The sequence below is a fragment of the Choloepus didactylus genome, chromosome 19 (assembly GCF_015220235.1).
Source record: "Choloepus didactylus isolate mChoDid1 chromosome 19, mChoDid1.pri, whole genome shotgun sequence".
NCBI classification, from domain to species: domain Eukaryota; kingdom Metazoa; phylum Chordata; class Mammalia; order Pilosa; family Megalonychidae; genus Choloepus; species Choloepus didactylus.
The window spans coordinates 41,607,295-41,626,318 of NC_051325.1; the positions used below are offsets into that span (position 1 = coordinate 41,607,295).

Sequence of the window (19,024 nt, forward strand, 5' to 3'; positions counted from 1 at the left end):
GAGAGTTACTCTAAAAGCATTAGGAGGGAACATAAGGTGGAATCCAACAGCTGCTACCTTTTAAAAATACTGCCTTTAAAACTAGTTTTTCCTTTAAAGTAAATCATTCAGACATGTTTAGAGCCCCTTTTTGTGAACCTTTTGGAGTATTTCTACAGAAAAAGTCAAAGATGCATTTGAAGATATTTTCATAAGATATTGCTAAACAGTTTTTTTTTAGCCTGGTTTAAGCCAAATTTATTCAGTTTGCCTAAAGGAACAAGGAGGAATAGAACAAGGGGAAGATAAAACCCTAGATGTCTTTGATCACCCCTCCCACTGCCAAAAATATCACCATGACACCAAATCCATAAGTATACTTCTTGATTTTGTGAGTCATTTGCCATATATTCAGTTTTAGTGACATGTCAGTGGAATCCTTTCTAAAGTCCTTTTAATAGATTTCTGACATTTACGGGTACCTCCTTTATAGTTTGACCTAGGACTGGGATAAAATTATGTCCAGGTTCATTCTAAATAACTTTGTGCCAGCTTATATAATAAGCTGTTCTGGGCACTTTTGGAAAACCAGAAATGCTAACTTCAGTTGAGAGGAAGAACCCTCAAATTACTACCCCTATGGCATATGGCCCTTGGAGTGTTACTCTCAGGAAATGCCATTGAAATTCTGAGAAGGTCTGGGTTATCTGAGGTGTGGGGGTGATCATGGAATTGGAAACTGGAAGGATGGGTACGTTTTTGGTAGGTGTGAAGGTAAGAACACAATTCAGGTTGTTTTCATGGTCGTCCCTGGTGCCGGAAGCTGCACTGTGCTCTTGTCCGTTGTGGCTGCTCATATGGTCACTACACACTTAGAATATCTGGTCTGTGGCTTTGTTTGAAAAAAAAAAAAAAAATCACAATTCTTGCTTTCCAGCTAAGTCCCTTATTCTTTAATAAAAGAAATTGAATAATCTAAGCCCAATTTATTCAAAGCCTGCCTTCTTTCCACCCTTTGTGATTCAGAAAAATGAGGTCTTATTGTAATGTTAAGGCATAAGTACTGTGGGTTGCATACTAATATGCGGAAAGGGAGAAATTTGTTTTGTTAGTTACAGAGTAGATCATTGGTGCTGATGAGACAGCGCTCTTTTTCTTCTTTTTTTGTCTGGAGTAATTTTAAGGAGTGGTTATTAGCACTATTCTTTTCTAAATTTACTGTTTTGTTTTCTCAGTCTCTAGAAAGTCAGGAGGACTTGCAAAGTTGTCCTGTTGCATTTTATGAATGATTACTTCAGGAAATTGGAAACTAAGGAGCAGACTGACACTTTCTTCTTTTTTTTTTTTAGACCAGCAAGGATCAATTGTACATGAGTAGTTTGGATCTGGAAATGCTAAAGTGGAACAGACTGACTGAGACACACCTTATTATCCCAGAGAGTGTGTACAGTAGTTGAGCATCCCTTGGTTATAGAGCCAGTGTTAATGAGCAAGAATGGGGCTGGGAAGGGTTTGAGCCTCCTAAGGGCTGTCTTCTAATTGCACTGGGAGGGAGTGTTACTGCTCCAGTGCTTTCTTGCCGCAAGTGGTGTCTAACAAGACTTAACATATCTCAAGCTATTGTTTTGCTAGAAACTGTTCTCATCTTGATATTTCGAGTGAAAACTACATTCAAAAGAGTTTACTTATGCTTTTTCTCACCTGTAGTCTACCTTCCCTGATAATATGTATTGGTAAGCAGCCCAGTTTTTGGAGCCAGTTAAATATGCGCTGAGGAAAGTCAGATTAGGTAAAAAGTACCAAAATACTAATTTAGGAAAAGGACCTTTTAATGTAATTTTTGATCTTGTTTGTGGGTTTTGGGTGAATTCTATGCCCCTGGAAGGTTAGGGTGAGTGTAGCCTGCTTTGAACATTTCCCCTGTGGCATAATAGTGTCCACTAGTGTTTAGGAGGTACTTAATAAGTGTTTAATTGAGTTTTTTCCATCATGTTAGTTTGAACTAGGACTGGGATAAAATTATGTCCAGGTTCATTCTAAGTAACTTTGTGCCAGCTGTTTGAAAAGGAGAAAAAAACCTTTTTGTCTGTGTTTTGAAATTCATCTGCATTAATTGAGCTATAGCTAATCATTGTCCTGGTCTAGGAATAAAAGAAAAAAAGATTTTTTTTTTTAAAAAACCCAAATTTGTTCCATTAAGTCAGTGACATACTCTGAATCTATACTGGTTTGTTTTTCTTAAGAAAGCCTCTTTGAAATGACTTTTTAAAAAGCCATCTGCTTAATGCTCCAATTTTTCTATCGTTTTAAAAATAATTTTGTTCCTTGTGGACATATCTCATTGGAAATTAATGAGATTAATGATCAGTTTCTGTACCAAGACTCTAAGATCAGACCAAGAAACAATTATCTAGGGCCAAAAAATAGAAGCAAACCTCTTTTTCCAAGACCCATTGTGTAATGGACCATTCTGTGCCCAGCCCGTCTTTTCTGCTTCACCGATTATTGCACTAGCTCATTGCCCCAGTGGTGGACAGGTACTGAGGGAGTGAATGAGTTGGCCTTTCCACTCGCCGTGACAAAATAGACTATCAAAAACTGTGTTTTAGTAATTGTCAGAGAGACAGGCTTTCTGTTTTCCCATTAAACTGGGATAGGAGAGCCTTTTACTTTGTGAAATGAAATTGTAACTGTGGTGGAAAAACCTATCACCCATGCCCATAGTCTTCCTTGTGAAGAAATACTGGATGGGTGGTAGACCACACTGAATTTCTCATCAAGATTGAGAGTGCATCTCTCTCATCTTTAGTTTCGGTTCTCATTCCTCTACTGTCTTCAAATGACCTCTGTCTTCTGGGTCATATTACATTACCCAGGAGTTGATGATTATAATTATGGACTCGTTACTGCTTTGCTGAAATGCTTTTTTTGTGAAAATTAGGAATTTATATAAAATCATTTAGTGGTAGGATTGATGAGATGTTTACCAGTCTTGGTGGGTAACTGGTTTCTTTGATTTTTCAACTGAGGCAGGGAAGTGGAAAAGGAGCTATCTCTTGAAACATTATAAAAAACTACTTTTCTTGGTAAAACTTAGACATTTATCCGGTTCCTATATAAGATTACCACCATTATAAAAATTTTTTCCTTTCCTTTTAAAAAGTTCCTTGGTTTAAAGTGATACATTGGTGAACATGATATAGGACTAATCAGGGTATAGGACTTGCCTGCGAGACCTTAGTGGCTGAAAAAAGACTTGATGAATCTGAATGTCTGTAGCATAGGTGAAATATAAAATTAGATCTTCCATCCTATTGTGACCCAGAAAAAGAGGGCCATGCTGTTGTTAGCTTAAATTTTAGATTTTAGAAGCTGTAGGGTAAAGGTAGGCTTTGGCCATTCTGTGGCAAGATTTAGATATAAGAATCTTTATGTAGTGCTTTCATAATCTTTTAGTACTTTGACTCACTTGCCCTTTGACATACATGACCTTATTTATTCCTGACAGGTACTGAGTGAGATAGGCTAGAGAGAGACCATTATTCTCATTTTACAGATGAGGAAACTGAGGTGCAAGTAAATACAGGGGCTTGCACAAGATTATATGGCTAGTGATAATTTGGGGATAGTTTGGCTTACTGAAGATTGAAGCAAAGAGGGTTCACAGATGAATATGGCATGATCCCTGCCCTCAAACTTGCTCTAACTCTTCTTCTATTACTCTTTCTGATGTAACCCACTATTTCAGTTTTCTAGGCTACTCAAAGCAGATACCATGAAATGGGTTGATATAAACAATGGGAATTTTTTAGCTTACAGTTTGAGGCCCGGAAAGTGTCCAAATTAAGTCGTCATCAAAGTGACTCTCTCTTCCTGGAGACCTGGTTGTCAGCGATCTTTGCCTCCTCTGCTACATGGTATGGCACATGGTGACATCTGTTGATCTCTCCCTTCTTTTGTGGGTTTCAGCTTCTTTCTTCTGTGGCTTTCTCTGTTTGTCTTGCTTCTTTTTATAAAAGACTCCAGTAGTAGGATTAAGATCCATCCTGATTGAGGCAGGTCACATGTTAACTGGTTAACTGAAATAGTGTTATCAAAAGGCTCTACATAAAATGGGTCCACACCCATAGGAATGGATTAACTTTAAGAACATGATTTTTGGGGGCACATACAGCTTGAAACCACCACATCCACTCTGTCTCTTGAGGCTATTGTTTAATTAACAATCACAATATGCTAATGAATAAACACTTAATCATGCATGGTGCTGTTCAAGGGATGTAATGTAATACTTATTGCATGCCTGGATTTTGGTCCTTGTCAGTCAGACATCTGACTAGACAGTATCATATATATATAATGTTGCTAGGCATATTAAGTAAGCATGTTAAATAATAATAATATTTTTACATCTCATATGGAAGAACTTTTCAAGTTTCTAAGATGTGTTTTCGAATTTCTTAAGATGAGGATGATAGGGAGGTGTCAGCATTTTGTTCTTCTTCCTGGGACCTTTAATAATTTATTCTGGAAGTAAGTGAGAGTTCTTTCCTCTATGATTGCAACAGGGAGAGTAGCTAGGGTTTACCTGAATCTAGCTTTATTTAAGCCTGGCATATTCTCCCTGTGCATTAATATGAAGTGTAGTGGCAAAAGCTTTGAACTTAAACATGCTCCCTTACTATTGCAGTGACCTTTTAAATTAACTACTCTGAGCTTTGGCTTTTTTATCTGTAAAATGGGAATTACATTTACCTTACAGTGCTGCTGTGAGGCTTCAGCACCAAAGTGCCTGGCATAATGACAACTTTAAAACATGGTAGCTAGAAATGTTGCTGTATTAGATTATTTTCTTGGGGTTGAGTAGGAACATGTTGGAAGTAAAGTAGTTATCTTAGGTTAGTTGTCTTTTTCTTACTCCCTTGTTATGGTTTGTTTGAATTTTTTTTTTATTGTATGATTTAAAAAAATTTTTTTTATTTAGTTGATTAAAAAAAAATGAAAAAAATATGCAGAGCCCCCTTGAGGAGCTGCTGGAGAATGCAGGGGTATTGGGCTTCCCCACCTCGATGGTTGCTGATGTGCTCACAGACATAGGGGACTGGTGGTTTGGTGGGTTGAGCCCTCTACCACAGGACTTGCCCTTAGGAAGACTGTTGCTGCAAAGGAGAGACTAGGCCTCCCTATAAATGTGCCTAAGAGCCTCCTCCTGAATGCCTCTTTGTTGCTCAGATGTGGCCCTCTCTCTCTAGCTAAGCCAACTGGGCAGGTGAAATCACTGCCCACCCCCCTATGTGGGATCTGACACCCAGGGGAGTGAATCTCCCTGGCAACATGGAATATGACTTCTGGAGAGGAATGTAGACCCAGCATCATGGGATGGAGAACATCTTCTTGACCAAAAGGGGGATGTGAAAGGAAATGAAATAAGCTTCAGTGGCAGAGAGATCCCAAAAGGAGCCAAGAAGTCACTCTGGTGGACACTCTTATGCACAATACAGACAACCGTTTTTAAGTTCTAAAGAATTGGGAGAGCTAGCAGTAAATCCCTGAAACTATCAAACTACAACCCAGAACCCATGAATCTTGAAGACGATTGTATAAAAATGTAGCTTATGAGGGGTGACAATGTGATTGGGAAAGCCATATGGACCACACTCCCCTTTGTCTAGTTTATGGATGGATGAGTAGAAAAATGGGGGAAGGAAAAACAAACAAACAAACAAAAAAACAAAGACAAAAAAAGACACCCAGTGTTCTTTTTTACTTTAATTGCTCTTTTTCACTTTAATTTTTATTATTATTTTTGTGTGTGTGGTAATTAAAATGTCAAAAATTAATTTTGGTGATGAATGCACAACTATATAGTGGTTCTATAAACAATTGAATGTATGCTTTGTTTTGTATGACTGCGTGGTATGTGAATATATCTCAATAAAATGAATAAAAAATAAACGTGGTAGCTATTACGATGGTGACTATTGCAGACTTTAGAGAGAGAGAATTAGTAATCCCTACTAGCCAGAGATAGCTCTAGGGTTTCTAGTGGTTAGTTCGTTAGACTTTTTTTTTTTTCTTTTTTTAATTGATTCAAACAACTTAAATATTTTGGTTTATTGGATCAAGTATGACATGTGGTCTTCTGTGTCAACTGTTTTCTGGTTACTTTGTTAATAAAGACTATAAGCATGGATGCGTTTTGCCCAAAGACCCTTAAGCTCTTTATACACATAAAGTTTTATAGTACTGTCATGTTTTGGGTAAATAACAACCTTCAAGAGAAAAAGAATAAGACACTGAAAGCTTAATTAACTTATTCGTGATGGACAGCCAGTCCATTGGAGATGAGTAAAACAAACCTTCAAATAATTTTTCTTTCAACAAAAGATGTTCATAAAATACCCAGAACATCAGTCAGCTGTTAGGAAGTCCTATCATACTTGTTAATGTGCCTTGCAGCTTTTATTTTATTTTGTTTCTTTCTAGTTCTAGTGAAACTGCCCTGATCCTGACCCTTCTTGTCTCATGTCTGGACTGTTGTATGTAGTAGCTTTAGAACAGGTTTTCCTGCCTTCATGCTTGGCTCCCACTCTACAACTAACTACCTGCACGTCCTGCCTCCTGCCTGTCCACCCTCGTCCCTCAACACAGTGCCTTAGTGCATCCTGTACATGGCTGTTAGGTTATTCTTTCAAAACTACTATTTTCTTCATATAGTTATAGTTACAGTATTTTTGTGCCACTCTCCTTTCCCCATTCTTCTCTCTCTCTCTCTCTCTCTCTCTCTCTCTCTCTCTGGTATGCCTTTGCACATTTCCATCTCTCTGCCTTTATTCCTGTGTTTTTGCTTTCTAACCTAACTGCTCTCAGTTTTTTTTAGTTGTCCTTTTTATGACCAATGTTCTAGCTCCTTTTTCAGGACATCTGCAGCTCATATTGTCTGTGTTCCTCACTCGTCACATGTTAGTTATTGTCTGTGGTGTATAATTTTTTTTCTGTCTTTGATTATCTAGCCTGACTTCCTCATTTTACAGGTGAGCAAACTGAGGCCCTGAATGAAGAATGGATTGCCTTTGTCACCCTCACAGATCTTTATTCATCATAGGTGTTCACTGAATGCAGGTTGACAGAAGGAGGTGTATATGTACTCCGTGTGTATGTATGTGTGTGTATGTATGTGTATGTTTTCCAGGGTGAGGGAAGGAAGCTTAGAAGTCTAGTTCTGCCTTCCACTTTCCAAAAGTAACTTTTTTTCTTTTTCATGTTTCCTTTTTCTTTCTTCTGTTTTTGCCTAGTGTTTAATTTTCATTGTTTCCCTTCCTTTTATGTCCAAAGCAGTATGATGTTTGAGGGGTAGGAGGTTGGTGGGGTCTAGCACTAGTCTAATGTAAATCCTTCCTTCTATATTTTAAACCTATTTTGTCATGCCCCAATCTCTGAAGACTCATTTGTGAACGTCAGCCACATCTTGTTTCAGAAATCATTACTGTCTTTGAAGGTGAACTGTACGAGGTAGTTAAGATCATAGAGTTTTAAGAATTTAAATTATGACATAAGATTAAGGGTGTTGGCCTATTTCTCACTGGAGAAGAGACCTCCTGAGTGAACTATTTAAAGTTTTGAAATTTATGAAAATACAGTGAACCTATGGAATGAGTTGCCAGGTAGGCAGCATTAGGAGAGACTGAGTTAGTTAACAAAATTCATTGAACATCCACTGTGGGTAGAATGCTGTTGTGGTGGTTTGAAGCTGTATGTACCCTGGAAAAACATGTTCTTAAAGTTAATCCATTCTTGTGGATGTGAACCCACAGTAAGTAGGACTTTTTGATGAGGTAACTTTAGTTAAGGTGTGGCCCACCTCAATCAGATGGGTTTTAATCCTATCACTTGAGTCCTTTATAAGTTAGGATGAAATTCAGACACAGAGAGAGAGAAGCCAGAGCAAACAGCCAGAAGCTGAACATCAGTGGAACCTGGAAGAGCAGGGAGAAACCAGGAGATGCTGTCGTGTGCCTTGCCATGTGACATGCTAAGGACCAGGGTCACCAGCAGCCAGCCCCAGAACACCACAGTCTTCAGGCAGAAGGCATTGCCTCGACTTTGAACTTTTTCCTAACCTCAAAATCAAAAGCAGATAAATTCCCATTGTTTAACTTGACCCATTTCATGGTATTTGCTTGACCAGTCCAGGAAACTAAAACACCTCTGTTGAAGAGGTATTAATAAAACCAGGATATATCAACGATAAATGTTGATGAAGCAATTGAGGAAACAGATGAGAACCAAAGATTTTAATAAAATGTCAGTGGGGTTTCAGCATGTACGTGATACCCTTAACGTTTTTCACATGTGTCTATAGCTGTGGTCGATTTGCTTCAGGAATTAACAGATATAGACACCCTACATGAGAGTGAAGAGGGAGCAGAAGTACTCATTGATGCTCTGGTAAGTTGCACATCCCTTTGTTGTTTTGCAGGTGTGTTTTAAGGTGATGACATCTTCACCGTCATTGTGTTAGGGTCAGGCGGGCATTAGGTGGTCATCAGTGGCAAGGCTGGTGGATGAGCCACATTGGTGAGAGTATAAAAGTAGAAATGCAACTTGAGGGTTATTTTATTCTTCAGTGCTGTATTGGTTGAAGGGTTGTAGGGGTTTAACATGTATTAAATACCTGCTACAGGCATGCTTTTTCTCATTCATTTCATTCTATTTAATCCTTACCATATTCCTCCATTCACAGATGGGTATTGCTGCTGTTATTACTATTTGACAGCTATGAGTCTAAGATCTGGAGAGGTAAAACAACTTGGCCAAGTCATACAACTGGGATTTGAACTTGTGTTTTCTTGGACTCTGTATTCCTGTCCGGTCCCATCCTGTCCTCCTATTCAATGCCGCCCCCCCCCCCCTTTTTTTTTTTACAAAGAGCTTTCAACAGATGTTTGTTTGCTTTTTTAGGCTTTATAATCTTAAGGAATAGGGAGGACAGGTAGTATTATTACTTATTTTACACATAGGTAGTCAGAAAGGAATCTGAGAGTGTTAAAAGCAGGAACAAACCACCTAGCTCATCTAGGCCAGAGTTGCATCCCCTGCCTGCAGAAGACAGGACCAGTTGATTTCTGCATTCCTTTTTATGGAGCCTTAACAAGATCTCAGAATTCTCCTCAGCTATGTTCCGGGCAGCAGCCAATCAAAAAGAGTTGCTATGTGAGGTGAAGTCTGTCTGCCAGGCCCAATTTAGTTTAGTCTCGCTTTATATGTGAGGACACACAGATGCAGAAGTTAAGCCTTCCGCTGGGTCACTGGGCCAGTCCCTGTAACAGCTAAGGTTAGAGCCTGATTCTTACCCCGCCAGATTCTCTTTCTCCCTGGTGATCAGAGAGGTGAAGGGCCCTGCCCAAGGCATCACAACTGGCCAGTGGCAGAAGTGGGTCAAGTCCAACCTCTCCCCTGATACCTTCTGTGGAGCTTTATCTGTCCACCAAGTTTCTCCGTCCTTAAGGCTCTCCTGATTTTACTTGCCTTGCTTTGTCTTGTCTTGCCTTTTCTCTCTGGGAAGAATGTTTGTAGGTACTGATTTTGATGCCGTTTGCTGAGTTTATCAAAGATTTCTGTAGCCACTTATATTAGAAGCATCTAGGATGCTCCTTGAGCTGCTTTCTGGCCCCACCCAAGACTTGCTGAATCAGAATGGCTGGGACTGAGGCCCTAAGTGATTGTGAGACCTACTGAAATGTGAGACCACACTGCATACTACCTACCGGCTTCTCACCCTTTCCCTCTTAAGGTTTTTAATGCTAGAAATTTCCTTTGGGTCATGCTTGCTGCTGGCTTTTGGTGTGAACAAAGGGGTTATAAACCCACTGGATATGAAGAACTGTCTCTTACAAAGAGCGAGGCTTGAGTCCAGCAGGGCCACTTGTGACAGTATGATGAAAATTTCTTTGGCCATTTTTCTTTCAAGCTTCTTCCTAGAGAAAACTGCCACTTTTGTAAAATTCTGGACCTTTATTTTTCCTTTGAATCACTGTGAAAAAGAAAAGGATGATGTATGGGTGTTCTTTTGTTTTGAGGAGCATCTGAAGGAAGGCTGTGGCACTTGCTCCCTCACTGTGTCCCTACAGTGTCATTTGTATAGTCTTACCTTCCGGAGGTTAATTGCAGTGTCCCTGAATGAGCCTTCCTGCTTGGTCCCTGGGCTGATTTTAATTACTATCATTTGCCTGTGTGAATAGAAGAGGCAGGAACCAGTAGCCTGGCTGCTGCTTGTAAAATGTACCCAGAAATAGCAATTCACACAAAGCCCCCTTTGTGTTTTCTGTGTTGCCAAGCCCACCAACAAATGCTGGATCTTGCAGATTTAATGTTTGTTTGGAAAGAAACAGTTTATTCTCCGTCTGGGGAGCCATTAGATAACTGCTGTTTGGGGCTTTTGGTTTATTTTGTTTAGAACTTTAATAATAATAATAATAATAAATTTTTTTTTTTTTTTAAATATTTTGACCCTTTCAGCGTTATATTGTTGAGGCTGGTGTGACTCACGAGCAGTTGAACATTCCTGGACTCTAATATATTAGTTGCTTGTCTTTAGTCAGTCAGAAGCCATCAGTAAAATGATGAGCAGAGGAAGTGGGTAGACTTCCATTTAGTTTTTTCAACCATTGTGCTACATTTGGGAAGAAGTTTGATACATATTCACAGTATTACAAGGGTTCTGTTGTCTTTGTAGTTTTAATATGGGGCCAATATCAGAGGCCTGGAATTGCAGGAGCAGAGGCTAGAGGGCATGTAGCATAATTTATTGTGGTGTGCAGTTTCACATTATTGCCTTGGTCTTTTTCCCAGTTGGATGTCCTAAGCAATACAGTAGCACATTTGTGGGGCAAGAATGCTATCCTGGCATTCTCAGGGATCTTTGGGGTTTTAAAACTTGGTTCACAGCCACTGCTCTTACTGATGCAAAAGGTGAATATTTGTGCTCTGTAACCAGTTGATTTGGTAGCCAGGAGAATAGACTCTTTTTCTGAAGAGTAGTAAATGTAAGGGTATACTGCTTTGATGGCAATTCTCTGGCATACTTCTCTAAAGAAGACTGGACTCTTTGAGAGTAGGATTAGGTTGCAGTCATTTGTCTACTTACTAGTCTGAAAACTTGCCACATGCTTGGTAGTCCCATGCCCTTGCTCATACTCTGCCTTCGGCTTGGCATGCCTTACTTCTCCTGTGCTACCTCGAATACTCCTACTCATAATCCTTGAAAGCCTAACTTAAACCTTGTCTCTTCTCTTTTTTCACTCATCACCTTAGCAGAATTTATGTTCCCTGAACACTTTGTACCTCCTGGCTCTTGTCACATTAGATTGTAGACATCTGTTTATAAGCTTGTCTTTGTGTAGTTGTGAGCCCTGTCAGCGGAGTGGTCAAAGTGGTAGCTCTGTCATGTACCAGTTGTGTGTTTCTAACCTCTCTAATTAACCTCTCCACTCAGTTTCTTCTTCTGAAAAATGGGGATAACAGTAATAAGATATTCAAGCAAGTCTTCATAACAGTGCCTGGCACAAGATAAACACCTAAACAGTGTGGGCATTATTGTATAAAGATATTATGCCTTGCACGTGATAAATTCTTAATAAATGTCAAGTTAAAATTATATGTACCATCTACCACACAGTGAGATATTTGTAAATGTTTGTTGAATACAATGAAGATTTTTGCAGTTCAACAGACATTTTTTGAGTATTGTGTACATAGCATGGGACAGCAGCTTCAAAGAGTATAGGCCTAAATAAGATGTGGGAAGGTAGGGGTTTGGTTTTTTCAAAAAAGGATGAAATAAGTAATGATGATAATGCAAGGCAGACTATTGAGCATGGCTGTGAGAGATGCAGGTTTCTATGGACATGAGGAACAGGGAGTGATTACTTCTGATGGGGGAAGAATCAGAAAGGATTGCAGAGATGCAGGTATTAGCAATAGCCTCTGAAGGAAGGTTTTAAAACCCGAGTGTGTGTGGAAGTGTCACAGTTAGAGGAGGAAGAGGTGGGGTTGGGCCATGAAGCTGGCCAGATTAATGAGGAACCACCATTGTAGGCCTTCGAGCACTCTGTCCCATGTGGGGACCCAGGAGTCCAGAGGCCATTGTATGACTCAGGATAGATTTATTTGAAGAAGCTTCTGGAAAGGGAGACTTAAGACCAACAAAAGGATACGACCAAGGATTTTGTAATGAAATATTGGATTATAGTGTATTCATATATGATATAAAAAAGAATAAAAGTCTGTGGAAAAGAAGAAAAGTGATACTGTAGGGAAGATAAGACTAAGGAGTTTAAAATGTAGAAAGATTATATGAAAACTGAATTTTACTATACAGAGTTTTGCAAAAGTGGCTTTGATGTGGAGAGCCAGGGGTGGGGGTGGGGCTCTTCCTCCGGACCCCTTCTTGCTGTTATTTAACTCTATTTTAATGTTAAACTTTGAAGTCCTTTATCATTTTGGTTCAAGTTGGTTGATGATGCATTTGCACTGCTCTTAGGCTGGGGTTCAGGTGAGGCTTAGGTTAGCAGTTTTTATATTCTTATGAGGGTATTCACTATGTAAATTTCTGGATCCTATCACTTTTATCCCTTCCCGTTTCCATTAATGTTCTCACCTTCATCTTTATTTATTCCCAAGCAAAATTCATTCATTCATTTATTCATTAAATGTTTGTTGAGTGCTTGGTATGTTCCTGATTCTATAAATTGGATATATTGCAGTGAACAAGATGTGACAAAGTCTTTGCTTTTGTGGAGCTCATATTCTAGTGTAGGAAGAAAGAGTAAATAAGTAAACAAGAAAACCATCAGATAGTGATTCTCTGCTATGTAGAGAATTAAAATAGTGGTGTGATGTAGAGTAACTGGGAAAGTTGGGGAAGACATGAATATGGGTGGGTGCTGAGAAGAAATCAGCCATTCAGAATGAGCAAGGGCAAGGTAGACAAGTGCAAAGATGTAAGACAGGAATGAGCTTGGCATATTTGAGGAACAGAAAAAAGACAGGTACTGTCAGAGCACAACTGGGTTGAGGGAGGAGAACAAAGCTACAGCAGTGGCTGTGAACCAAATTTTAAAACCCCAGAGATCCCTGATCTTACCAAGGCCTTGGTAAGAAGTTTCAGGGGGAGATTCTCAACATGAAAAGGAGTAATTGGGGAATTGTAAGCAAAGGAGTAGTGACATGGTCTTACCTAATGTTTTAAAGGGACCACTCTGGCAGCTGTGTGGATAATGGATTGGAGAGCCAAGAGTGGAAGCAGAGAAACAGGTTAGGAGGCTTTTGTGGAGATCCAGGTGAGAAGTGATGGTTACCTGAACTAGAATAGTGGTGTGAAAATGAACAGAAGGCAGATGGATTTGAGATATGTTTTGGAGGTAGAGTGGAAAGACTTGCAGATGGTTTAGATATTGGGGGTAAAGGAAAGAAAAGAATCAAGAAGACTACAGGTTTATGGCTTAGCAGCTCGATGGATGTCAGTATTATTTCGTGAGATGTGGGAAGCTGGGTAAGAAAACATGTTAAGTTTTGATTCTTGTTAAATATCCAGGTAGAGATATCAGCTTACTATGGTTTGCCCTATTAATGATAAAATATTACTAGATAGATTGCAAACAGGCATTAGTTTTGCATGATGACTGTTTTACCATATGCATCCTTAAAACTTACTGCTTCATCAAGATGTAAAGGAATTTTTTAATTATTGTTTTTTATGGAATTTTATTAAAATATGTTCGTATACCATGCAATCATCCAAAGTACAATCACAGTATTGTCATATAGTTATGCATTCATCACCACAATCAATTTTTGAACATTTTCATTACTCCAAAAAATAAAAATAAGAATAAAAATAAAAGTAAAAAAGAACACCCAAAACATCCCATACTCCTTCTCCCGACCTATTATTCATTTACTTTTGTCCCCATTTTTCTACTCATCTGTCCATGCCCTAGATAAAGGGAATGTGAGCCACAAGGTTTTCACAATCACATGGTCACACCATATAAGCTATATAGTTATATGATTGTCTTCAGGAATCAAGGATACTGGATTGCAGTTCAACAGTTTCAGGTATTTCCTTCTAGCTATTCCAATACACTAAAAACTAAAAGGAATATCTATATAGTCCATAAGAAGAACTTCCAGAATGACCTCTTGAGTCTATTTGAAATGTCTCAGCCACGGAAACTTTATTCTGTTTCATGTCTCTTCCCACTTTGGTCAAGAAGAATTTCATAATCCCATGATGCCTGGTCCACACTCATTCCTGGGAGTCATATCCCATGTTTCCAGGGAGATTTACACCCCTGGGAGTCATGTCCCATGTAGTGGGGGAAGGCAGCAAGTCCACCTGCCAAATTGGCTTAGAGAGAGAGGCCACATCTGAGCAACAAAAGAAGTTCTCTGGGGGTGGCTCTTGGGCACAATTATAAGTAGGGTTAGCCTCTCCTTTGCAGTAACAAGCTTTGTAAGGGCAAGCCCTAAGATTGAGGGCTTGGCCAACTAAACTGGTAGTCCCCAATGCTTACATGAATATCAGGAATTCCCCAGATGGGGAAGTTTAATATTGCCACACTTTCCCCCAGTCCTTCAAGGGGCTTTGCAAATACTTTTTATTCTGTGCCCAAATTACTCTGAGATACTGTTTTTTTTTTTTAAATATGAAATGTCTGGAACTCCAAATAGGTAGAAAAACTCTTGGAAAAGCTTCTTGGCAGATTGTACTAGATAGAAAAAGAATCTACAAATTCCCTCATCTGTGTTTTAAAAATTTCCTCTTTTCTTGTATCCATCCTTTTTGGCCAAGTGGAAAAGGCTGTCTGATCATGCCCTTGAACTTTGTTTTAAGTAGGTCCTGCTGGAATATTGTTTTGGAGACCCACCACAAGCAGAAATAATCAATGACTTACCAGAAAATGTCAGGCTTAATATAGTCCTGATTTCCAAGGCTAGGGCTGTTCTCTCAGACTGGTGCTTCAATGCCTAAGCAAGATTTGTTTTTAGTATCAGACTTAGTCATAGGCCCAAAAATAGGCATAAAGGTAGACTCAGAGGGTTAGAGAGAGTAGCAGAATGCTAATTTGTGCTTCTTGCTAGATGATAGAACTATGCATAACATAGATATTTTTCCAAGGGTTTTCTGAGCTAAATGTATTTTGACTGCTTTTGGCCTTCCTGCAGTCAGATAAAATTGCATTCAACCCAGCTAAACATAAAGTTTCACACTTTGCAAGCTTAAAAAGTCTGCCTGCTAGAAGTTCCATTTCTACAGCAAGAGAAAAAGATTTCCCTCCAGCCAGCTACCCATTATCTATAACCATTCAGCTCTGGGATTCAAACGTGTTGCTTGTTGCCACTGTCCCCACCACTTTCCAGACTGCAGAGCTGGGAGAAATAACTAAGAATCAAGGAAGAAAAAAATAATGCAGATAAAGCAGCAATAAGTAATTGAAACTATTGAAGCAGTTTACAAACTGACAAGCAGTGTGATACCCAGCAGAGTTGCAGTGTCTGCTGCTTTAGGATTCAGGGAGATTATAAGCCATCAGGGTAATTTAGAGAAAAACAAACTATGATATGGCTCATATTTTTTCTCCAGATGCTTTTCTGTTTTCTCTCACTTATCCAGATTGTCCAGTTAATTAAGGAAAACATTGTAGTGTGTTTCTTAGTGAAGCTTTTTGCTGGTTGTGAGATATGTGGGCAAGATTGTGTAATCTCTTTATGTAAGAGGGGAAAACAGCTTTCTATTGTGTTTATGTACAATCTCAACTCTGGCATCAGTACCCCCTCAAATATGTAGCCAGCCTGTCTTTCATCTTCTTCATACCAAGGTATAAAGTAGAGCCTAGAAAAATCGAATTCATTTGTGATTCAATTGTTACAAATTAGTCAGTTATTTCACATTTCCCCCCTTTCGTTGTGTTTTACCCAGAAAGAATAAAGGAGGCCTTATTTCAAGATCTGTCCCTCAGGTTCCATCTTCAGATACCAAGCTCAGTTTGAATTGTGTTAGACCGTGTCCATTACAGTGTCCTATGCACATGTGCTCAGAAAATACCAGTTGAATGAGATCACTTCCTTCTCTCCTCTTCTCTCTTCTTTTTCCCCTCACTGAAGTGATAGGGTTTAGTGGGAAAAAAATAGAGTCCTGGAGTTTGTCACCTCTGCCTCCAGTTTTGTGACTTTTGTCAACCTCATTATTTTCTGAGCCTTAGTTGTCCATCTGTAAGAGCTGTGAGGATTACATGAGGGTAAATGGAGCATATCTGTATGTACAAAGTAAGTTTTCCATCAGTTTATTTCAATTTAGCAAAATTTCCTGACTCTATTCTGTGAGTAGCATTGCTCTAGACTTGGAAGAGTATACCACAATGAATAAGGTGAGGAGCCTGCCTTCAGGGAACTTGGGTTTTTCTTAGTAAATAGTTAGGCTTCAGAAGGAGTAAGGGGCTAGATTCAAACTCTGCATGCTTTTTCAGCAGCTCCTATGAACCACACCCAGGGTAAGACATGTCATGTTTTCACTATATCTTTATCACTTATTCCCATTTCTGATGTGGGGAAACTGAGGCACTGAGAGAGGATATACTAGGAGTATGCAGCAGAACTTATCTTCAAATATAAATTTCCTTGTTGGTTACCTACTTAGAAATCTAATACCAGATACTCACTTCTTGATAATGGAAAATTAGGTGTTTCCTTACTCATTCCCTTCTTGGTGTGCCTCAGGATTTCTCAAAGGCAGTTGAGAACACAAATTGTGCACAGAAGGTAACATGAAGTAATAAAAGCATTATTTCGCCTAAGAGAAGTAAGCCTGCTTTTTGCTTTTGCTGCCACAGCTAAGTAGCTATGTTATCTTGACTAAGTCATTAACCTCTTCAAAAATCTACTTTTTGTAAATAGTTTTATTGAGATATAGTCACATATCCTACAATCATCCACAGTGTACAGTTATTTGCAGTACCATCCTATAGTTGTGCATTCATCACCAGAATCATTTTTCGAACATTTTTCTTATTCCACAAAAAATAAAAAAGAACACCTAAAACATTCCATCCCCCCCAATCCCACCCCATTTTTCATTTAGTTTTTGTCCGTATTTTTCTATTCATCTGTCCATACACTGGATAAATGGAGTGTGAGCCACAAGGTTTTCACAATCACACAGTCACACTGTGTAAGCTACATAGTTATACAATTGTCTTCAAGAATCAAGGCCACTGGGTTCCCATTTGACAGCTTCAGGTATTTCCCTCTAGTCATTTCAACACTCTAAAAACTAAAAAGGGATATCTATATAGCATGTAAGAATACCCTCCAGAGTGATCTCTCGACTCCATTTGAACTCTCCCAGCCAGTGAAACTTGATTTTGTTTCATTTTGCTTCCCCATTTGGTGAAGAAGATTTTCTCAATCCTATGATACTGGGTGCAAACTCATCCCTGGAAGGCATGTCCTGCGTTGCCAGGGGGATTTACAACCCATGTAGGGTGGAGGGCAGAGATGATCATGTGGATCTTCTTTGATTTATTGATGTGGTGTATTACATTAATTGATTTTCTTATGTTGAACCAGTCTTGCATATCTGGAATAAATCCCACTTGGTCATGGTATATAATTCTTTTAAAGTGCTGCTGCATTCATTTTTTTGAGTATTTTTTTGAGGATTTTTGCATCTATATTCATTAAAGAGTTTGGTCTATAATTTTTTAAAAAAAATTTTTTTGTAGTATCTTTGTTTCATTTTGGTATTAGGGTGATGTTGGCTTCATGGAAGGAGGTAACTTTCCCTCCTCTTCAGTTTTTTTGAAGAGTTTGAGCAGGAGTGGTACTAATTCTTTCTTGAATGCTTGGTAGAATTCACATGTGAAACCATCTGGTCCTGGGCTTTTCTTTTGGGGGAGCTTTTTATGACTGACTCAGTCTCTTTACTTGTGATGGGTTTGTTGATAATCTGATTTTAAGTGTCTTGGCATAGGTCTATTCAGATCTATTCTGTTTGGGGTACACGGTGCTTCTTGGATCTGTAATTTTATGTCTTTAATAAGACATTGATTATTTCCTCTATTATGGCTTCTGCCCCTTTTCCCTTCTGTTCTCCTGAGACACTTATGACACGTACATTCATGCACTTCATATTGTCATTCAGTTCCCTGAGATGTTGCTCATATTTTTCCATTCTTTTCCCTATCTGTTCCTTTGTGTGTAGGATTTCAGATGCCTGTCCTCTAGTTCACTAATCCTTTCTTCTTCCTCTTCAAATCTGGTGATGTACATCTCCATTGTGTTTTTCATCTCTTCTATTCTGCCTTTCATTCCCATAAGTTCTGCCATTTGCTTTTTTCAAACTTTCAAGTTCCTTCTTATGTTTAACCAATGTCTTCTTTATATCCTTCATCTCTTTTGCCATATCTTCCCTCAGCTCATTGATTTGATTTTTGAATTGATTTAGGAGATCTGTTTGATTATTAGTTAGTTGTTGCAATTCTTTATCTCAGTTGAAGTGTTGGTTTGTTCCTTTGTTCCATACTTTCATGTTTGTAGTATGGCTTGTTATTTTTAGCTGTCTGGGCATCTGATTTTCTTGTTTAGTTTATTCTGGAGCTCGTTTTCACTTTTATTTAGGGTTTTCTCGTTGGTTGTCTTTGTTCTCTATCCTTTGGCATTCAGTTCAACTTTTTCTAGACCTCTAACATGGCTTCTGTTTAGTTGATCAGAATTTTTCACGTCTCATTTTTCTGGTTCTTGCTCTGCCTCTGTATAACCTTTTTGTGAGAGGGTCTCCCCAGATATGATCAATCCCAATCAGATTTCCCCAGTCCAGACAGGCCCAGGTCTCAGGAGGAGGTTATGGAGTTTCCCTGAGAATGAGACCTCACATGTTGTCAGATCTTCCTGTGAAACCTCTAGACTCTGTGCTTTTCCTTTCCTGTCCAGCAGGTGGCACTTGTTATCCCGCAGCTCCCCACCAGTGTAAAGAGGTGCCACAGGT

The 19,024-nt window shown here is 39.0% G+C and overlaps 1 protein-coding gene across 1 annotated transcript in view; it reads left to right on the top strand.

Annotated features, from left to right (window-relative positions):
- Positions 1-19,024, top strand: part of CTNNBL1 (catenin beta like 1) — a 206,426-nt gene that overhangs the window by 64,733 nt on the left and 122,669 nt on the right. The window contains exon 5 of the mRNA XM_037811282.1: positions 8,330-8,427. Within this exon, the coding sequence (XP_037667210.1) occupies positions 8,330-8,427 (98 nt within the window). The remainder of the gene's footprint in view (positions 1-8,329; positions 8,428-19,024) is intronic.